Consider the following 21,762-nt stretch of genomic DNA (forward strand, 5'->3'; position numbering starts at 1 on the left):
TTTTATCAAACCCATCTCTTGGAAAGTTCTGAGGCACTGTGGCCTCTAGCTTTTGTGGAGGAAAAAGACATAATCAAGACTGAATTGAAAATCAGACAGGTTTGAGTTTGAATCCTGGTACAGTCTTTATGACCTCACCCTGGTTGTCCCTTTTCCTCTTAGTTTCCTTATCTATAAAACAAGACGGGAATGGTACCTACCTTGTTTAGAATAGCTATAAAGAATAGAAATATCACCGGAGAGAGGGCTGGAGGATGGTTTAGTAGGAAGACTGAATTCCATCCTCAGAACCTCTATAGAAACTCAAGGTGTTGTGGTAAGTGCATGGCAGAGGCGGAGACAGGAGGAGCTCTAGGCCAGTGGAAGATCCTGTGTCAAAGCAGGTAGATAGTGGTTTTGATTATGACACCCAGAGATTGTCCTCTGACCTCTGCACATTCATCATAGTGTCCATGTGTGCGCACACACTCAGGATTTTAGAGTGGTTTTTTAAAGTTGAAAAGACACAATTGCAGAGATTATTCTTTGTCTAGAGCAGTGGTTCTCAACCATTCTAATGCTGCAACCCTTTAATACAGTTCCTCATGCTGTGGTGACCCCCAGCCATGATATGATGTCATTACTACTTCAAAACTGTAATTTTGCTAGTTATGAGTCATAATTAAATATATGATGTGTAGGATGTCTGATAGACAGTCCCTGTGAAAGGGCCATTTGATCCCCAAAGGGGTTGTGACCCACTGGTTGAGAACCACTGGTCTAGAGGGTATACCATAGACAGTCCTGAAGAAAGATTGCCTACAGGTGATCACAGTTATGTGTCAGTGAGTGAGGATGGCTGTGCTTTGCAGAGATGGGCTGGTGTGTGTTGATCCGGAGGCCTGCACTGACTGAAATAGGAAGTAGATTTCTAGACACACACCTGTTCTCTTCCTCCTACCCGGCTCCTTATTGATGTCCACATTTTTCCATTTTGCTTTCCTGCCAGGTGGCTGTTAAAAACAATATTGATGTCTTCTACTTCAGTTGCCTCATCCCACTCAATGTGCTTTTTGTAGAAGATGGCAAAATGGGTAAGTGTGTCCTCCTGTCCTGCTAAATATACCTTTGGCCATCGTCTGAATGGCAAGCATAACATAGCCCTAGAAGTACAGACCATTTTGAAATTTTAAAATGGGATTAGGATATTCTAAAGCCCTAATAAATAATTGATCATTAGTCATTTGTCAATCACTATTCTTACTCTGCCATCCCAAATCCCAGAGCCATTTACGTGACTGATCCAGCCACTCCACACTCAGGTGAGAGGGTTGGGAACAGCTGTGAACTCGGTCTTTGCCAATTATTATCTGTGTGATTGTGACAAGATGCTCGGCCTCTCTGTTTTGGTTTCTACCTTTGTAAAAAGTCATTTTTTAATGAATTAGTATGTAAATTAGCACTGAGTCAACACTGAGTTCATACTAAGATAAGAATTCTGTAATTGGTAATAAACCATTAGTCTCCTGTCCTACCCCAAGGTAGCTGTTAGCTTTTCCCTTTCCTTACTTAAGAAACCATCGCCGGGCGGTGGTGATGCACGCCTTTAATCCCAGCACTCAGGAGGCAGAGGCAGGCGGATCTCTGTGAGTTCGAGGCCAGCCTGATCTACCAAGTGAGTTCCAGGAAAGGCGCAAAGCTACACAGAGAAACACTGTCTTGAAAAAACAAAAAACAAAAAACAAAAAAAAAAAAAAGAAAGAAAGAAACCATCATCCAGCTCAGTATGGTAGTACACCCCTTTAGTCCTAGCACTCAGAAGCAGAGACAGGTGGATCTCTGAGTTTGAGACCAGCCTGGTCTACAGAGGGATTTCCAGGACAGCCAGGGCTACACAGAGAAATCCTGTCTGGAAAAAAGAAAGGTCACAAGATGTGCCCAAAGTCACATAAGTAGGAATACAAAGAACCAAAAGTAAACTTTTTTTTTTTTTTTTTTTTTTCCGAGACAGGGTTTCTCTGTGTAGCTTTGCACCTTTTTTGGAACTCGCTTTGGAGACCAGGCTGGCCTCGAACTCACAGAGATCCGCCTGCCTCTACCTCCCGAGTGCTGGGATTAAAGGCATGCGCCACCACCACCTGGCTCAAAACTAAACTCTTAAATGCAAACTTTTTTTCCAGTGTGTATTAGTTCAGTCAATAAGGGCCCAGTATACAGTACCTTTACATATAAAAAACTTTGCTCCAATCCAACCTGCTCCTAGCATGCCAAAGGAAAATTGGTGGAAGCATCAAGAAACAATACTGACAAAACCCACCCTTCTCTCCTTCCCCATACAGAGCGCCAGGTCTTCCTTGCGACATGGAAGGATATTCCCAATGAAAATGAACTTCAGTTTCAGATTAAGGAATGCCATTTAAATGCTGGTAAGTAATAATTCTTGATTTATTTTCCTCTTAGTAAGTCAAGTTAGGTGTTTAAAATTTTTCTTTCCTGTCTCCACCTCTTTCTACATTTAACATGATTCTGGTGGGTTATATGTTAAATACATTATTTTGCAAATCTCTCTTAAATACTTGGCATGTTACCCAGACATGGTGGCACACACCTATAATCCAAGACCTCAGGAGGCTGAGGCAAGAGGATTACAAATTCCAGGCCAGTCTGGGCTACATAATGAGCCCATCTCTTTTTAAAAACACAAACACACACAAACACACATACACACGAGCAATATGTTCAAGCATGGTAGTGCATGTCTTTAATTCGAGCACTTGAGTCAGAGGCAGGCTGAACTCTTGGGAGTTCAAAGCCAGCCTGGATGTGTACATAGTGAGTCCCAGACCAGCCAGCGCTATGCAGTGAGACCTTCTCTTCCAAAAAGGACAGAACCAGGATATTATGATGTGAGGCATTAAATTACAAGCTATAAGAGCTACTATATTTAAAAGAAAGACACTAGCCCTAACTTACAGAAGTCTCTAGGTTTGCTCTCTCTAAGCACTGCAAAATGTAGGAAAATATGAAAGAAACAAACCATGAACTATATAACTGGCCCATGTACTCCACTAGTCCTTCAGTAGCATAAATAAATGTCAGTCATGTTACTTAAATATCCTCAGCATCAAGTAATTAGAGCGGTACTTGAGGATAGCCACCCTCCTCAGAATTGAAAGACTGTTTCATCTTTCAGATCAGTGTTTGGCATTGGAGGAAACTATCTGAGAGCCTGTATTTAGAATTCTATTTATAAATAAAGCATGTATCACGGTTGATTAAAGCCTAGCTGGTAACCTTTACTTTGCTCCCTTTTGTCAACTTTCATATAATGATAATAACCTTTTCAATCACCGTTAATCCCTAAACCCTCTTGTAGTTAATTTTGTTGCTATAGTAAAATACAAAAAGAGGTAATCCAAGAGGAGAGAGACAGTAGCAGCTGTCCATCCCTAGGGCTTTGTTCCACTGAAATGTTTGCTGTTCCGAATACTGGCGTTTGTAGCAGCCTTCCTTCCCCTCCTGCTCAGCCCCTTCCTCCTTTACCCCACTTCCTCCTCTGTACAGTGGTGGTCCTCCTCAGGTTCTCAGCATCCTGCCATTCTCCACTGCTGTTGGAGCAGAGCAGTGGAGAAAGGAGGCAGCGTACAGTACAGAAAGAAGAAAAAGCTCTCACTGCCTGTCATTCCAACTTTCCGTTTTGAATTTTAGGTTGTTGGGTCTCTGCGTTGTATTCCTCTTCTGTGTTCAGACAGATCTTTGTATGTAGGGCTTCTGAAATCCAGATATTATCAGCATCTTCCTGTGCTGGCTCTCAAATGTGCTGGTCCAGTCTGGCCTCGGAGACCTTCTGGAGGCTGAATGCCTGCTTGAAGCCTCAGACATAAAAGACAACCTGGCATCCTTTGAGCATAGACACTTCAGACAGAGCTTGGCTGTGATAAGGGTTACCTCAAATCTCCTCTGCCCCTGGAAAGGGGTTTAAGGAGAGACTCTTACTGTTTTGTTTTGTGGGTTTTAGGTAGCTGACTGAAATTCACTGGTCAGTTACAGTGAACCAAATTTGGTGAGCACAGAAGCTCTCCACAGAAGGGACTATTTCTCAGGAAGTAGGAAGCCTTCGCCATAGAATCCATGGTGCTGGTGGCAAAACGCAGAGTGTGCCCCATTGAGACTCAGTCTCTGCACTCCATGCTGCAGAGACTTGGCTCTGGGTTAACCACCACCCGTGGCAGCTGGTCCAACATTGTATGCCTGAGCACACCTGTCCCTTACTAAAAGGTGGGGAAGGTTCCCTTTAGGGATTAAAGTTAAAAAATGCAGCCTATGGAATGCCTGTGTATTCACACGCGGAGGCTCTGATAAGGCCTACACTAGAACAGCCTGTCTGACTCGGTGTTAAGGGAATGATCACAGGTGCTTGTTGTTAATATCTGGTGGAACGCCACTGGTCCTTCCCTACAGAGAGCAGGAACTAGCCAGAGTCATTGGGAAGCAGTTTTGGTTTTAGGGGTCCTGTGGGAAAAGGGCAGGTATTTGCATGGGGAATTTGATTAACCAAGGACTTTAGTCTGGCCTGCTAAAATACTAGAAAGAAAAGAATACATACTGCACCGAAGCATGTGGCCTTTCTCTCAGGGAGGCCGTTCCTTCTGATGTAGTCCTCACAACACTCGGTTTTGAAAACCGCCATGGCCTCACGCCAGTTCCTTCTGTGTATGTGTTCCAAATGCTATTGAACCAGGTTCCTGGTGACACACGCTATGGCAGTGGAGCACATGGGGCATAAAGGAAAACAGCCAGTTTGTCTTCTCCAGGGGCCCAAGACCATTCCCCATGCGGAGTCACTGCTAATCTTGCCAGGCAACTTTCTTCAGCTAATCCCTTCTTACTCTTCCTTGTCTCTACCCTGAAGTATGGGATGCCTTGGCCTTTACATTTCTTCCCAGTCTTGAGGACTCTATTAACAGGAGCCTTTGCAGGTTTGGTGCCTTCTGATTCAACACCCTATGTCTAGCTGAGAGCTAAAAATACCATCCTTCCCAGCTGATCTTCCCTAATCACAATAGCACCAACACTTAAAATAGATCTTCTGTGCTAGCAAAGACATTTGACAGATGGAACGAACACTCTGGGCTACAGGAAGTCACAGCCTTAAAGGACTCACCAACTTAGCAGTGAGCTTTTTTTTTCTGTTTGCTCTCTGATCTCTTTCTAGAGAAGAAAGAAACCCTCCGCAAGTCTTAGTAATCAGACCTTAATAAAGATGTCTGTGGTGTGGGTGTTGATGGTATTGCTATTTGCTGTAAATACTAGAAAATTTTAGGTTAAAAAGGCACTAACGGACAAGACTCCTGTTTCCAAACAGCAAACATTTCTACAGGTGTCTTTTTCCCCCCTTTTTCTTTTCTGTTCTGTTCTGTTCTTTCTTTCTAAGTTTGAGACAGGATCTCACTGTTCTATGTAACCCTGGCTGTCCTATAGACCAGGCTGGCCTCACACTCAGAGATCTGCCTGTCTCTGCCTCCTGAGTGCTGAGATTAAAGGTATGTGCCACCACTGCCTATCCATATTTTACCTTTTAGCTACATTTGGGATTATTATACATCTTGAGACACTACCTTAAGTGCCCAAGAGGAAGGTACATTTCCATCCATATCTAAAATGGAGTACATGTGTTTTGCAAGCCTGTTTTTACTTGTTTACTATAATCAGGAAAGCTCAAACACCTGGTATATATCTTCAGTTGTCTGGCACCTTGTAAAAAGAGCTATTTCTTTAGGCATGGGCACTGTGTGAGAATGAGTTAGATTTCTGTTTTATTGTGGCTTTCCCATACTTTGGAACATTTCAAAAAAGGAAACTTTCCTAATTGGCATTTAACTGTAGTTTTTTTCCCCAAAAAATGATTTTTTTTCAGTCATTTTCAGCAGTCTTTTTCTGAAATGTCCTTTTCAGATGAACAGTTTTGAATTTGCTAATAATCAATTCCCCAAAGGGGCCCAAATGCAGATTTCCACCATCTACTTTGTATTCCTTCTTTATTCTTATGTTGACAAAAGTGTGACCTTAGCTAAAGAAGAAAGCTGAGAGAAGGAAGACCACACCCACACCTTCCAAGAGCCCAAACACCCAGACCCACAGAGCCAGCTCTGTGGAAGGAAGAAAATGAACAAGAAGAAATCACATCTTGAAGCAAGAGTCCAATCATATTTGACCATTACCCTGCTTTGGGACAGATCTCAGTATCTTGTGCCTGAGCTAGAATCATTTGTAGACACCGAAGCAGTTGACATTACACCCTCTTCTCACAGTCTCACAATGTCCAGGTTCTGTTGTGGAAGCCACTAGTTCAAGTATGTAAAGCCAATGTGATGTTTTAAGAAGTCTGTTCCAGTGTGGCTGGAAGCTGCCTCACATCTGGCTCTCACTACATCTTTTCCTGTCTCAGGCTCCTGGGTGGAGGTGGAGGTGGGTGTCACCAGCGTTTGCCACCCTTGGTTGATGATAGGTACACTTAGCAGAGTAAATATCCTTCTGTCCTTAAATCCTCAAGCTCAAACCTAAGACTCCAGTGGTATATATATATCCTTGTCTGATATATGCAAGGCACTGGGTTCAGGGTGTTCAGGTACTTCAAAATTTAAATTTAAAAATCAGTGGGTATGGTGACTTGTATCCGTAGTCCCAGCATTAGGCAGGCAAGAATAGATCACTGCAAACTGGAAGTCAGCCTGACTTATACATCCTAGGGTATATAATGAACTCCCCAAACAAGCACACACCTTAAATAATAATAATATGGTTTAAATAAATAGATTAAAAAAAATATAAAAGTTGACTCATAAGTACTTTGTTACAGAACCCTCCTTCCATTCAGCCTTCTGATAGAAGTCACAGTACATCCATCCATCCAGTCAGCATGAGCAGAGCCCTGTTCCTTCCCTGTCATCTGTTACACAAATGGTGAGATCACAAGAAGTCTGCAGGCATCTGGGCCTCAATACATGCATAAAACGAATGTAGGCCTATGCAACAAGACTGTTCAACAAAGGCACCTGCCTTTCTGGAAAATATGCAAGCACCCTTGAAAGTTAGGAAAAGCTTTTGCGACTTAAAGCAAGTCCCTGTGTGTTGAAGACAGTCCTTTCAAAAAGCATTAGCCAAACTCCAGCTGGAAATGTTTCTTAGCAACCCATTAAGTTGCAAGAGCACTTCACTGTAGGAACCAGAGTGACAGCAAGAGCTGTCTCCCCACTACTAGATGATTGCAGCATTTATTGAGTCTCCCTCCTCCAGCAGGATTGCATAGAACTACCCTGAGATAGACTTTGGCTGGAATAAAGCCCCTTCCCCCCCCCTCTCTTTTAGGGATATGGGTGTTTTGCCTGCATGTAAGTCTGCACCACATGTATGCTGGGTGACCTCAGAGTCCCTAGACCAGTTGTTCTCAACATGTGGGTCACGACCCCTTTGGGAGTTGAATGACTCTCTCTTAGGAGTGGCATATCAGATATCCTGCTTATCAGATATTAAAGTTCATAACAGTAGCAAAATTACAATTATAATGTAGCAACAAAATAAATGGTCAGGTGATGGTGGCACATGCATTTAATTTCAGCATTCGGGAGGCAGACGCAGGCAGATCTCTGAGTTGGAGGCCAGCTGGTCTACAGAGCTAGTTCTAGGACAGCCAGGGCTACACAGAGGAACCCTGACTCAAAAGTCAAAAAGAAAGAGAGAGAATTTTGTATTGGGGCCACCACAACATGAACAATATTAAAGGGTTGCAGCATTAGGAAGGTTGAGAACCACTGTCCTAGACATTTGTGAGCTGGGGATGAATCCAGGTCACCTGATAGAGCAGCTAGTGTTCTTCACCACTGAGCCTTCTCTCCAAACCCTAAAGCCATTTCTTAAGTTGTTACTACTTTTTTTTGATATTAGTGAAAACTTTATAAATAAAAGGCAGAAAGTTAAGTAATAACTGATAAAAATATGTAATGAATGAAGCCTTCGCGCTGCCATCCCTGAGCTACCTGACATCAGAGTGAGAAGTGCCTCTAGAAGCAGCTTCCATCTAAGCAGATGCTTTAACCCTGGAGCATCTTAGCGCCTGAGTTGATACAAAATTCGAGTACATATTTACAGATACTGGCAATGGGTGCCTGTCATGTCCAGGTGCTGAGAAAAGCCCAGGGTAAAAACATGAGGTTGCCTGTGCTGAGATATAACCGTTCACTGGGGTAGAGGGCCACCATGCTTCCTTTTCCTAGAGACCACATCAGAATATAGCAGACCTTTTGTGAGAAGTTTAGTTTCTGAACTAGGCTGAGTAACTTGAGTTCGTATCTGAAGTTAATGTAATAAGCAGCTAACAAATTAGCTGTGTTTATCCTTTCTCTCTCTTTTTTTTGTTTTTTTTTTTGTTTGTTTGTTTTTTTATTGTTGTTTTGCTTTGTTTTGAGACAGAGTTTCACTTTGTATCCCTGCCTATCCTAGAACTAACTCTGTAGACCAGGCTGGCCTTGAACTCAGAGATCCCTCCTGTCTCTGCCTCCCAAGTGCTGGCATTAAAGGCATGGCCTGCCACTCCTGGCATATCCTCTCTATTAAAAGTTTGTCTCTGACTCCAATATCTCACATGGAAAAATTACCTTTAATTCTAGAACATTGTGTCTCTTTGCTGTAGTCACAAGAACACACACCAACCTGTTCTTGCCCTGAGCTGGTGAGTGCAGAGGCATGGCCCTCGTGGCACCTGGGAAGTGAGGACCTAACAGCAGTCATTCACACAGTCCTTTAATTCAGGAACTTCGTTTCCTTGTTTCTTTGAAAGCAAGATTTTCTCTGGCTTCTAAAGAATTAATTTGCCTGCTTAAAAATAAATTTAAGTATCCAGTTTATTAAATCTAATGTGAAAAGACTTGTGCAGCTCTGCCCTTTTCTAAACCTGGGACACTGAGGCCCAAGTGGCTCAGAGTGAAGTAACAGTGACTTGGTAAGTGCAAGTAATCATCAGTGTAACACCCCCCCCCCCCGTTGGGTTGGGGAGCAGTAACATCCACACTGAAGCATCTGTGAGGACTCTCACACCCAGAGCATTCATACGTGTCTACCATTGTGATGCTTGATGTTGTGAATTTGACAAGGTCTAGCATCACCTGGGAGGCAAGCCTCTTGACACACCTGTGAGTAATTATCTAAATTAGGTTAGCCTCTGGATTAGTTCATTGAAGTGGGAAAATCCTCCCTAACTCTGTGTGTGTGGCACCATGCCTTGGGGTGGAGTCCTAGACTGAATAAAAAGGGCAAGCAAGAGAACACTAGCATTCATCTTTTGCTGACGGCGGCAGCGGATGTGGATGTGGTGTTGACCAGCAACTTTGGGCTCCCGCTGCCAGGACTCCCCACCACGACGAGCTGTGAGCCTAAAAACCTTCCTTTCTTAGGTTGCTTTGGCCAGCGAAAGTTGTCAGAGCCATGAGAAAAGTAATTGCTGTTAGTTCTTAGTTTGGTCTTTAGTAAATCCTGAGTCTTTCTATTGTGTAATCTCCTTAGGCAACTCTTTTTTTTTTTTTTTTTTTTTTTTGGTTTTCCGAGACAGGGTTTCTCTGTGTAGCTTTGCGCCTTTCCTGGAGCTCACTTGGTAGCCCAGGCTGGCCTCGAACTCACAGAGATCCGCCTGCCTCTGCCTCCCGAGTGTTGGGATTAAAGGCGTGCGCCGCCGCCGCCCGGCAACCTTAGGCAACTCTTAAACAGTGTCAATGCACCTAATTCTGTTTGCTGCCTGATAACATGACAGAGAGGCCCTTCATTTTGCCTGCCTGTATTAGAAGAGCCCCCTGAAATGTGTGTGATAGAATTCTTCAGGGAACCCAGGCCTATGTGATGGCTCACCAGAGTGTCAGAAAAGGGAATACATCCGTCTGAGATTTTTACTGAAATCTTTACGCTTTGGATCTCTATTTCTAGACACAGTTTCCAGCAAGCTGCAAAACAACAATGTTTACACGATTGCCAAGAGGAATGTGGAGGGGCAAGACATGCTGTACCAGTCCCTGAAGCTCACTAATGGCATTTGGATTTTGGCCGAGCTACGGATCCAGCCAGGAAACCCCAATTATACGGTAAGATCTTTCCCAGAATGTGTGAGATAGATTAGTAAGAAGGTAAGAACACATACATTTATTCTTACTGCCCTAGAGAGACCTGGAGGAAGTACTTCTGACCTGAGATACCCAAAACAAGCATTCAGTAAAGGAGTCCTTAGTTGCCTTCAGGGAAGACCTCCTCTCCTCACTGTAGTTTCTGACATTCAGAAGGCATGGTGCTGGGTAGATCAGGGTGGAGCATTTGCCTCTGACAGTAAGGAGTTCTGCAAACCTATGGCTTCCCTGACACATAGTGACGTTTCCTCTTCAGCATCAATTTGGTACTATAATAGGCTGTTAGAAGGAGTGTTTCTAACTGGGCATTATGGTCCACACCTTTAAGCCCATCACTCAGGTAGTCAGAGGCAGGTGGATTGCTGTGAGTTTAAGGCCACCCTAATCTTCATAGTGAGACCCTGTCAAAAAAAAAAAAAAAAAAAAAAAAAGAAGAAGGAATGTTTCTGAAGCTGAGAGACGGCTCAGTGAGTAAAGGTGCTTGCTGTATAAACATGAGGACCCAGGTTCAGATCCCCAGCGCCACATAAAAGCTGGGCATAACCACACATGCTGTAAACTCACCATTGCACAAAGGGGAGCCAGGAGGAACCCTGGAGCTTGCTGCCTAGCCAGCTTCTGTACATGGACACACACACACATACAGCAATTTCCTAGCTGATTAAACTGGACCTTTGCTACTTTTGGAGTTCTTGGCCTTAAGAATGTCTAGAACTAGACACAACTACTACCTCAAAGGCATGATTTGAACAGGTCACTAATTATCATTTTTTTTAAAGATTTATGTATTTATTATGTATACAGCATGTATGACTGCAGGCCAGAAGAGGGCACTAGACTTCACTACAGATGGTTGTGAGCCACCATGTGAGTGCTGGGAATTGAACTCAGGACCTCTGGAAGAGCAGTCAGTGCTCTTAACCTCTGAGCCATCTCTCCAGGTCTAATCATTCTTAACCATGGTTTCCTTAGCTTGGAGGGAAGTCTCCAGCCTACAGGCTTCCACTTTAGCTTGAGGAACCTCCTCCAGTATCCCACTGAACTGAAGTCAAGCTCTGGGATGGCTTCTTACAGTAGAAACCATTACCTTGCACAGAGACTGGTCCCACAGCCCTGAGCTCTGGTGCTGATGTGAAATGTGACCTCCCAGGAGGTAGGGGCTGCTTGTGATCTGCACTGAGAAGGAAGTGCAGCAAACCTTGAGATGGGGAAATACCTCATTTTCCTGTTAGACTGTCTTGGAAGATGTGACAGGGGAAGAAGATTCGATACTCACTAGTTCTGAAGCAGGTGAAAAGTCAGACCAGGGAGCCTGTTCTTCTCCTGACCCATCCCTTCCTGTTGACAGCTGTTGTTTATACGAGCATACACCAGAGGAACAGTACCACTCCAGACAGACGTTCTCAGTGTTTCCCTGGTGTGTGCTGGACTGCCATGTGTGTGCCTGCTGCTGAGTCCTGTCAGCTCGGGCTTTCCCTGGGAGGTGGATACTCCTTCCTTCCATCTCTGCTTCCATCTCTTATCTGCGTCGTTTTGTTGTTTGTTTTAGGTTTTCTGAGACAGGGTCTCATAATGTAGCCCTAGCTATCCTAGAATACATTATATAGATCAGGCTGGCCTCAAACTCACAAAAATCCACCTGTCTCTGCCTCCCAAGTACTGAAATTAAAGGAAGTTCTGGGATTAAAGGTATGTGCCACCAAGCCAGGCTCATCTACTTTTTCAGAGTGACAATCTACCCTATCATTTACCTTAAATACCCAGGACAAGAAAACCGTCTGTACTCTTCCTAGGTCAAGGTCTTGCTATAAAATTCAGGGCTTGTAAAATAGCTCCATTTATTTACTTCTCTAGACATTTGCTCAAAGTCTGTGTGCATATTTCTTTTTAACTCACCTTCCTCTATACATTGTTCCATCTTGGCTAAATTAAAGAAGCATATTAGTCCCAGGTTGTAGACCAAGAAAGCTGGTTAAGAGTCATCAGAGAGGGGCACGTGAGGTGACTCAGTAGGTGAAGTCGCTTGCCACCAAGCTTGATAATCTGTTCAGTTCCTAGACTTCCATGGGGAAAGGCAAGAACTAGCTCCCAATTGTCCTCTGACCACCACAAGTACTGTGGCAAGTACACACACCAATAAATATAATTCTTTAAGAATAATTAGTGACACTAGACCCTGGTGGTACAGACCTGTGAGCCCAGCTGTGTGAGAGGCTCAGGCAGGAAGATCACAAATTCAGGGCCAGACTGGGCAACCCGGAGACGGTCTGTCTCAAAGGAAAAAGGAAAAATAGGGCTGGGGCATATCACTCAGTGGTAGAACACCTGTCAGCTAGGTTAGGACCTAGTTCAACCCCTGGTACCAGAAATGGGGAAAAAAGATTTATTCAAAAGCATGCGATTTTTTTTTAATAGACAAATGATATTTAAGGTTCAGGTGTTTGTTGACAGTTCCTAAAGCACATTGTTTGAGAAGGACTGCTCACTCTCTTAGATATAACTAAAACATACTTTATTTTGAAGTAATTGAGAACGCACATGGTTTTTAATGGGACTTTTTCTTTTAACTCAGTTTTTATATTGATAATATCTTACACATAATATACTTTGAAAACTAGAAAGTAACTAACATAACTATAGACATGAATGAGATCGTACATTATATATGCTCTTTTGGGATGCAAAAGAGTGACTTGTTTTTTCTGTGTGGGAGGAGTCTTTTGTGTTTGTTGTTGTTATTGGGGTGTCGTTTGTTTGTTTTTGAGACAAAGTTTTTACGTTATAGCCCTAACTGATCTGGAATTCACTATATAAGCCAGGCAGGCCTCAAACTCAGAGATCAGCTGCCTCTGCCTCCCAGGTGCTGGAATGTAACTCTAGCCTTGGTAGACACTCATTGGTTGTCCTACAATGATTATGTCATTTTGAGAATATTATGAACAATAAATCATACATCACGTAGCCTCTTTTTTACATGTGTATCTGTGTGTGGTGTGTGCATGTGTATTCATGTGTCAGTGTACCTGTGTGTCTCAGTCGGTGTTCTGTTGCTGTGAAGAGACAGCATGACCACGGCAACTCTTATAAAGGAAAATACTTAATTGAGTCTGGCTTACAGTTGAGAAGTTTAGTCTGTTGTTGTCATGGCAGGAAACATGGCAGCCCAAAGGCAGACATGGTACTGGAGAAGGAGCTGAGAGTTCTATATCTGGATCCACAGGCAGCAGAAAGTGAAATAGAGACACTTGGACATTTGAAACACCAAAGCCCAAACCCAGTGACACACTTCTCCAACAAGGCCAAACTTACTCCATCAAGGCCACATGTCCTAATCCCTGTCAAGTAGTGCCACTCCCTAATGACCAAACATTCAAATACATGAGCCTATCTGGCCATTCCTATTCAAACCACCACATATAGGTGTTTGTGTATATGTGTGGAAGCCTGAGTCTGACATTGGGAGTCTTCCTCTGTCACTCTTCGCCTTACTCATTGAAGACAGGGCCTCTCAATTGAACCCAGAGCTCACCAGTGCAACTAGTCCAGCTTACACTGGTATTGCAGACAGGTAAGCACGTGCACTCAGCATGTATGTGGGTAATAAGAATCCAAATTCTGGTCCTGTTGCTTACACTGACCCCTTATATAATCTCTTTGAGGTTATTTTTTTGTATGTTCCATAACATCCTTGGTTTCTACTAGTTGCTAATGTGTACCAGTAGTTTGCTTTTTGTGTGATCATCTGCTAGTCAACTCTATGCATCAACCATGGATTCTTAAATCATGAAATGAAAGATACTTTCTCCTCTATAGTCTTTTGAAATTTGAGATATTTGTAAGCTGGACGGTGGTGGTACTGCCTTCAATCCCAACACTTCAGAGGCGGAGGCAGGTGGATCTCTGTGAGTTCAAGGCCAGGTTGGTCTACAGAGTGAGTTCCAGGACATCCAGGGATACACACAGAAGTCCTGTCTTGAAAACAAATAACAAAAAAAATTGAGATATTTGTAGATTCACAAACAGCTATTGGAAGTAATATAGTGAGTTCTTCCCATGAGTGAACTAAGGAGATCTTAAATGATCTCTATTCACTTGACCCAGAAAACACAAGCATGGGAATCAAGACATTCAGGTCTCCTTCACATCCACTTTAAGAACACCTGGGAGTTTTCAGGCCATCAAAAGCACACAGATCCAAAAGCCACCAAGTACCTCACCGTAACACTTTACAGAAGAGTATGAGTCTTTTCATCTTGCAGTAATGGAATTGGTAGGTATGCCTAAACCAGAGTATGCTGGACACAGGGTTGGATTGCCAAAGTTTTGCTGCATATTCTTAAAGATGCAGAGTAGATAAGGGTGTAGATTCGGATTGTGTGGTCACCTGGCACTACTGGTAAACACAGCACAAAGATCAGTCACCTTCCTGCGTAGCTCATGGTGAGGTTAACCCATGTATGAGCTCGAACGCCACATTGAGATGATCTTTATGGAAAAGTAACACATTATCCCTAAAACAGAAGAATACACAGAAGAAAAAAAATATCCCTGAAGAAACAAAAATGTATTGCTAGTCTTTTCCTCCCTCAGGCTACCAAAGATCCTGAAGTCATCATGATCTGCCATCCCACCCAGTGTTAATGGTTTGAAGAGAACAAGTATCTTAGTTTAGGGTTTCTGCTGCTGTGAAGAGACATCATCATGGCCATGGCAACTGTTTGTTTGTTTGTTTGTTTGTTTGTTTGTTTGTTTGTTTGTTTGTTTTTTGAGACAGGGTTTCTCTATGAAACAGTCCTGGCTAGCCTGGAACTCACTCTCTAGACCAGGCTGGCCTCAAACTCATAGAAATCCACCTGCCTCTGCCTCCCGAGTGCTGGAATTAAAGGTGTGTGCCACCACCGCCTGGCAAGCATGGCAACTCTTATAAAGGAAAATATTTCATTGGGGCTGGCTTACAGTTTCAGAGATTCAGTCCTTTATCATCATGGTGAGAAGCATGGCGGTATACAGGCAGACATGGTGCTGGAGAAGGAGCTGATAGTTCTAGATCCAGATCCATGGGCAATAGGAAGAGAGACACTGAATTGAGCGTTTGAATTGCCAAAATCCATCCCCAGTGACAGATTTCCTCCACAAAGCCACACCTCCTAATAGTGCCATTCCCTTTGAGCCAATGGGGCCATTTTCATTCAGACCACCACAACAAAGCCTTACCCAAAGCCTCACTTCTGCCAAAGCTTCCCTGATGCCAAGAGCTACATCTTAGACCTGTGGTAGAAGAAGGCAAAAGTGAATTAACTCCACCTGATGGCCACATGGGGTCTGATGGGTATGAGCACCTGTCCTTTAAAGCTCGTAGAAGTACTTGTATTTATGCCAGCAAATATCTGGTTAAAATGTTTTTGGTAAAGTTAGTATTCATATTCAAAGCTCTACCATTTTCGTATCATCTACATCAACAAGCTGTTATCCTATGCTGGGGTTGACAGGCTTCAGACAGGTATAGGCCGGGTACTTGGAGAAGTTTCCAGTAACAGTGGCCAGCATTTACACTGGCCACGTGCACTTAACTGCAGAATAAGATTGGAGCCCTGCATAGGCCAGTGTTCAAGTTCCCTGGCCTCTAGAAAATCCACAGCTCTGAGCGCTGGGACTTCACCATGTTGAATGCACCTGAATTTGAAGACATGGTAGCTGAGAAGCAGCTTATTCTCTGTGGCTGAGGGTCAGGGTCATTCCTGTGTGGTCCTCTGGATAAGCGGCAAGCCCTGCACCCTGAAAGACTCTCACTGTGTTAAACCCACCCCACTTCACCAGTCATGGTCACTAGTACATCTTATATCCAATTTTAAGTAACATAATAATAATAAAAACATATGCCCCAGGAGTAAATTCAGTACACTGTAACTAAAAGACTAAAAAGAGGCTGGGTCTTGGCCTAGTGGCACACACCTCTAATCTTTTACAGCGCTCAGGAGACAGAGGCAGACAGATCTCTGAGTTTGAGGCCAGCCCAGTTTACATAGAGAGTTCCAGAGCAGTCAGGGCTATATGGTGAGATCTTGTCTCAAAAAAAAAACCCAGCATAAGACAGTGAGATTTTTGTCCTCGTGAGGGGTTTTGTTTCTGTTTTAGAGTCTTGCGGGGGTGGGGGGTGCTTTTTGTTCATTTATTTTTATTTTTTCTATGGAAACAGATTCTCTGTAGCCCAGTCTGGCTTTGAACTACTGATCCTCCTGTATCCACCACCACAGTATAGGGATTACAAGCCTCCGCTATTGTTCCCAGATTTCTTTTAGGCAATGTCTCAGTCTTGTAGCCTTAATTGGCCACAAGCATATTACATCACCCATGTTTCCCTGGGGCTCACAGTATTCCTTCTGCCTCAGCCTCCCAAGTGCTGGGATAAAATGAAAGAGCTTGCTCTGTAGTTTTAAATGAGAAGTGTATTTCTTTCCATGCACCCTTTCCTAATCTAGATTCTCCTGGCAACTAGGTTTCCTATGTCTACACTACCACTTCTGTCACTGGAAGCAATTGGCCTGGGTCTGATCCATTCTCTAAAGTGACACTCCATCCCGTACACCCATTGTACTACTGATCAGGCCTCATTAAGGAGGAGAAATATCTGTTCGAGGCAGTACTAGTACATGAAAGACTCACAGACCCTTAGTTGCATAAGGAGTTGAGAAAGTGTTTTCCCCAGGCTGATCCTTACATTTCATAAAGGGGTAGTTAGGCCATGTGCAAGCCACTCCTATAATCCCAACCCTTGAGAGGCAGAGGCAGGAGGATTGCTGTAAGTATCAATCCAACTTGCTTGAAAAAGGAAGGAGAGGGAGGAAAACTGTTTATAACCCAGAAATGTAAGGCCACGTCCCTACACAAATGAGTCTCCCTGACTTAGTTAAGTAGGACAGGGTGGGCAGTGTTCCTGAATGGTTAATATAGAAGATATATCACATAAGCACCATAGCAGTTCAAAACTAAAACCTGGGGAAGGTTTCTTTTCTCCTAGGAGTGATACAAAAGTGAAACCTAGGGTCCAGGCTACATTGAACAAACTTCCACCTTTGCTAAGGGAAGGGGCAGGACAAAGAGAGCAACCATATTGGCAGAAAGGTACTAACCCTCTTAAGCGTGGAGGTTAACGGCCTCCACTGTGTCTCCTTGCTTGTCTCTCTTGAAGTATATATTCTCCCACTAGAATTTTCCACATTGACAGTGGAGAGGTTATAGGGAAGAGATACAAGAATTGTCTGTAGATGAGAAATTTAGAAGTTGGGGAGATGGCTCAGTCAGTAGACTGATTGCTGCACAATCATGAGGAAGACATCATTCAGGTCACCAGCACCCACATAAAAATCTGGGCATGGGGAATGGAGGGATGGGTCAATGGTTAAGAGCATTTGCTGGCCTTGCAGGGGGATCCTGGTTCAGTTCCCAGCAGCCTCATGGTGGTTCACAATCATCTGTAACTCCAGTTCCAGGGTCTCTGACACTCTCTTCTAGCCTCTGGTGGCACTAGGCATACACACGGCACACATACATGCAAGCAAAACACTCATATACATAAAAATTTAAAAAGGGAAGAGACCTTGTCTCAAAAATAAGGTGGAGACTGGTGAAGACAACGAGGTCAGCCTGTGGCTCCAACTATGTCCACACCTGCACACACTAACATGAACACCAGCACACACCAAAACAAAAAAGGCAATAATGGTTGTAGACATGATTCTCAGATAAATGCTAAAAAGTGAGGGTAGGGAGCGGCGTGGATCCAAACCTGCACCTTTTACCATATCTGTGTTTTTACATTAGTTGTGGATTGTTTTATTGACATTTATCAGAATTCTCTTCATGACTGGTAATAGAATAGCAGTTTTGCAAATGTCCTAGAGACTGTAAAAGACCAGTTAGATAGTTCCGTGGGAACACACTTGTGGTCCTGCTAATCTAGTCCTAATTGGGTCTCACATGGTAGAAGAGTAAGCCAACTCCCCACAAGTTGCCCCCTGACTTCCAAACATACAAAATGGCTTTAAATAAAATATCCCACAGCATTCTTTTATTTTATGTGTATGTATGCATGTTTGTGTGTGAGCGTGTGCACAGCACGTGCGTGCGTGCATGCGTGTGTTCATGTGTGTGCAATCGGTAGCCAAAGGTTGAAGGGAGTGTCTTCCTCAGTCACTTCCTACCTTATTTCTAGAGACATTGTTTCTCACTGCGCTCACTGTTTTATTAGATTGGCTGGCTCCCACACCACAGGTGTCCCGCTGGTTCCACCTCCCCCAGCACTGGAATCACAGATGTTGTCACTGTGTCCAGCTTCTTACATGCTCACGCTTGTATGGCAACCACTTTGCCTACTGAGCCATCTCCCCAGCCAGGTGTTTGTTCTTATGAGACAGGGTCTCGCTCTGTAGCCCAGGCTGGCCTCACACTCAGAGCAGTCTTCCCCCCTCAGCTTTCTAAGTGCTGGGATTCAGTCATTAGCTACCACCTAGCTAACTTGAAGATCTTAGAGTGGTAGTGTTTCAGGAAATTCAGAGTTGACCAAAATCTTGTTTACCCTTGTATATTAAAAGGACTAGCCTTAATATTATACATCCCATTGGCTCAGGAGAGAAAACTATGAACAGCGAGGACTGTTTTCGGGAAATAGAATCTCGGCACACCACTTGCTTTTATTTCTCTGGGATAAAATCCTATCTACACAGCTTCAGTTCTGTTTTCATGCCTAGCTCCTTTCTTGCCTGATTTCTCTCTATATTTATCTACTGCTCCCTCTAAGTTCTATCTTAATTCTCTCATCTTAATTCTGCTTCATCTAAGTCCTTCTCATCTCGTTCTTACCCAGTTATTCTTCCTCATTTGGCTCTTCCTCATCTTCCATCTCATCCACATGTTCTCTCTGGTCAAAATCCTCCTTATCCCTATCAGTTCTCCATCCTCAACTTTTTTACCCTCTCTTTCTCTCCATCTCCTCATACCTCTAAGTTCCATCTCCCTCTCTGAAAATAAAACTGCCTTTTTATCCCTTTGACCCTCATCTGTCCAAGCTATCTGCGTTTTTCTGCAGGGCGGGGGGGAAGTGTGCTCGGTCACTAGGCAACCTATGTACAGCTAGACGCCTCTGGTGATAGTTAAAGGGAGGTCTGGAACTAGAGGTAAGATTTGGGAAAGGAGGAAGTTAAGCTTAATTGGCTTCTCAAACAGGTAGTCTGGATGCTAGGGTCTATACTTAGTACAGCGGTATCTCTGACAAGGTACTTTCTTCCGTCTGGGGATGGACCTGGCTGGATGCTGCCAATGACGATAATTATAAGGAGGAGCCTTGAACTGGGGTTCTGGCTGTGCATAGCTGTCAGCACAGAAGGTTATCTAAATATTCCTAGAAGTGGTTAGATAAGGTTAGAGGTCTATAAAGTTAGTAAGGATGTAAGAAAAGGAGGGTCTGAGCTAAATTGTGCGAAGCTATTACTTAAGGCCCACCTGACCTAGGCGGTGTCTCCTTGTGGAATTTACCTTAAATCAGAAGACTAGCATGTGGTGGTCTGGACTGTTATTTCTGTTAGTCCTTGAATGTGGCTAAGGGAGATAATCTGATTCCAGTGCTGAAAGGGGAGAAACGGATGGGCTGGGGGAAAGGAAGCCTTTCCTGAGGCTGTTCTCCAAATACCTTGAATGTATATGTCCAAAGAGTAATCAGTCCACACTGTTAGCAATTCTTAGGGAAAAATCAATTGGCAGTAGTTTTATGAAGGAAGGCACACATGATTTTCATAACAGAAGACAGCTGATATATAACAAGCCAAATAACACCAAATGCTCCCTGGGATTTGGCTTCCTCTGGAGGAAATCCTTGATCCCTCCAGGTAGTGGCTTTGCCATAACCAGCTGAGTTCTTATGATATATTCCTGTGACCCGTAGCAGTTTACCTCCCCACCCCCACCCCCCAGAAGTATTTTCATCTTGGGTATCATGGTAGATTATCCAGGGTCTCTACAGAGAGAGTAAAGAGGTAAAATAATGTAAAATCTCACAGCAGTACACTTGAGAATACTGTTACACATATAGAAATTTCTGTGTAAAGAGTATAGTTTGCATGCTTTGCTGTTATTATTGATAATATTTTGTTTAACCCAGATACAGTTAAAGAATCCAAATTTGGCCTTAGTTTTTGTCCTTTAACATGAGAATCTTTTTATGTTGACGTTTAATTTGATAATTGTTGGACTAAAAGAAGAGACGGTGGTAGAGGAGTAGTGTTATCAGAAATGCCCGATTCCTTTGTTTAAAGAGGGAGAATATACCTTGTAGCAGCTGCCAAGAGTTGCTGTCCAGTCACACTGTCTTTCCTTGGTGGTACAGAAAGGAGCAGTACTGTGGACCTTTACTTAACATGACTCTCTGTCCTTGTGAGAGATCCATATCAAACATAGGAACTGAGATCAGCAGCTGCAGGGACTGTCACCAAATTAAGGGGTTTCCTCAGTACTGGCCTCTGCACCCCTGGGGTCACGTGGGCTGTAGGGAGATACACAGCACAGCTTAATACCAACCAAGTTGAAGTTGTAAAATCTATGGTTTGTATTACTGTGAGCTCTCTGTTTGGCTGTTCTAATTGTAGAGTGTCTCAGAATGTCAGAAATCGTGGTGACCTGAATGCTTGGGTGCATTTGGAGCCAATGCCATCTCCATGCTGATGTCTTTTCTCTTCCTCTTCACAGCTGTCGCTGAAGTGTAGAGCCCCTGAAGTCTCTCAGTACATCTATCAGGTCTACGACAGCATTTTGAAAAACTAATAAATGGGTCCTGTACCCTCCAGCCACCCTGTAATCGGTGCAAGCCAAGAACTCTTAACTGAAGGAAGTCGTACTGCTGTGTAGAGCCTGAACACTGCGCCACCCACCCCGGTAGTGACCAGTCACCCTGTGCTGACATTAGCATTCACCCCGTTGGATAGGTTAGCTTCCTGTGACACGTGTGACCACTGCTTCCGTCATTCCCCACCTCTGCCACCTGCCGCTGCCCTCAGGCCTTCCTCGTGAGCTTCTCCGTGCTGTGCCAATGGCTAGCTCTTTCTACACCCTCTTTGGAGTGTAGTTTGATATTTTGTAATCAGAAGCTCATTTCACAAGCAGAAAAAGGCAACAAGTTAATTAAAGCAAGGAAAAGTGTCACTGAAACATAAACTGCACCTTATTGTTTTATATTTTTGTACAGATGAGAAATTGAGGTAGAACAGTGAGTAGAAAGGGTTAATGACATCATCAAACACAGTCTTAGGGGAGATACAGGTACAGCCCCTAGCCCCTTCTGGGGAGGGGGGTTCTCTTGTCTGTGGCAACCCTGCTCCTGGTCATTTGCGTTTTCACTTTTCCCCTCTATCCAAAGTCTTTCCTTGGCCAGGCCTTCAGGCTCCTTTGTGTCCCATGCTGTCTTGTTTGGTGACTCTGTGCTTGACAGTGGTGGTCTTCATTGATGTTTCCGAGTGCAGGACACTGGGCATGTAGGCACAAAGCTGAGAGATGGTAGAGCTCTGTTCGTTGGCACTGCACTACCCCAGTAGTCCCACTGACTGAGGAAGCTGAGGGAGAGATGTTAAGG

General features: G+C 43.8%; 1 protein-coding gene across 3 annotated transcripts in view; it reads left to right on the forward strand.

Annotated features, from left to right (window-relative positions):
• The window catches only part of Ap2b1 (adaptor related protein complex 2 subunit beta 1), a 122,585-nt gene extending 101,244 nt beyond the window's left edge, over positions 1-21,341 (forward strand). For all 3 annotated transcript variants that reach the window (XM_028890533.2, XM_037200720.1, XM_028890532.2), the window contains 4 exons: positions 989-1,073; positions 2,319-2,405; positions 9,952-10,106; positions 20,883-21,341. In XM_028890533.2, the coding sequence (XP_028746366.1) occupies positions 989-1,073; positions 2,319-2,405; positions 9,952-10,106; positions 20,883-20,957 (402 nt within the window). In that variant the 3' untranslated portion in view covers positions 20,958-21,341. The remainder of the gene's footprint in view (positions 1-988; positions 1,074-2,318; positions 2,406-9,951; positions 10,107-20,882) is intronic.
• Positions 21,342-21,762: the final 421 nt, after the last annotated feature.

Source organism: Peromyscus leucopus, chromosome 8b (assembly GCF_004664715.2).
Source record: "Peromyscus leucopus breed LL Stock chromosome 8b, UCI_PerLeu_2.1, whole genome shotgun sequence".
In the NCBI taxonomy this organism is placed as follows: domain Eukaryota; kingdom Metazoa; phylum Chordata; class Mammalia; order Rodentia; family Cricetidae; genus Peromyscus; species Peromyscus leucopus.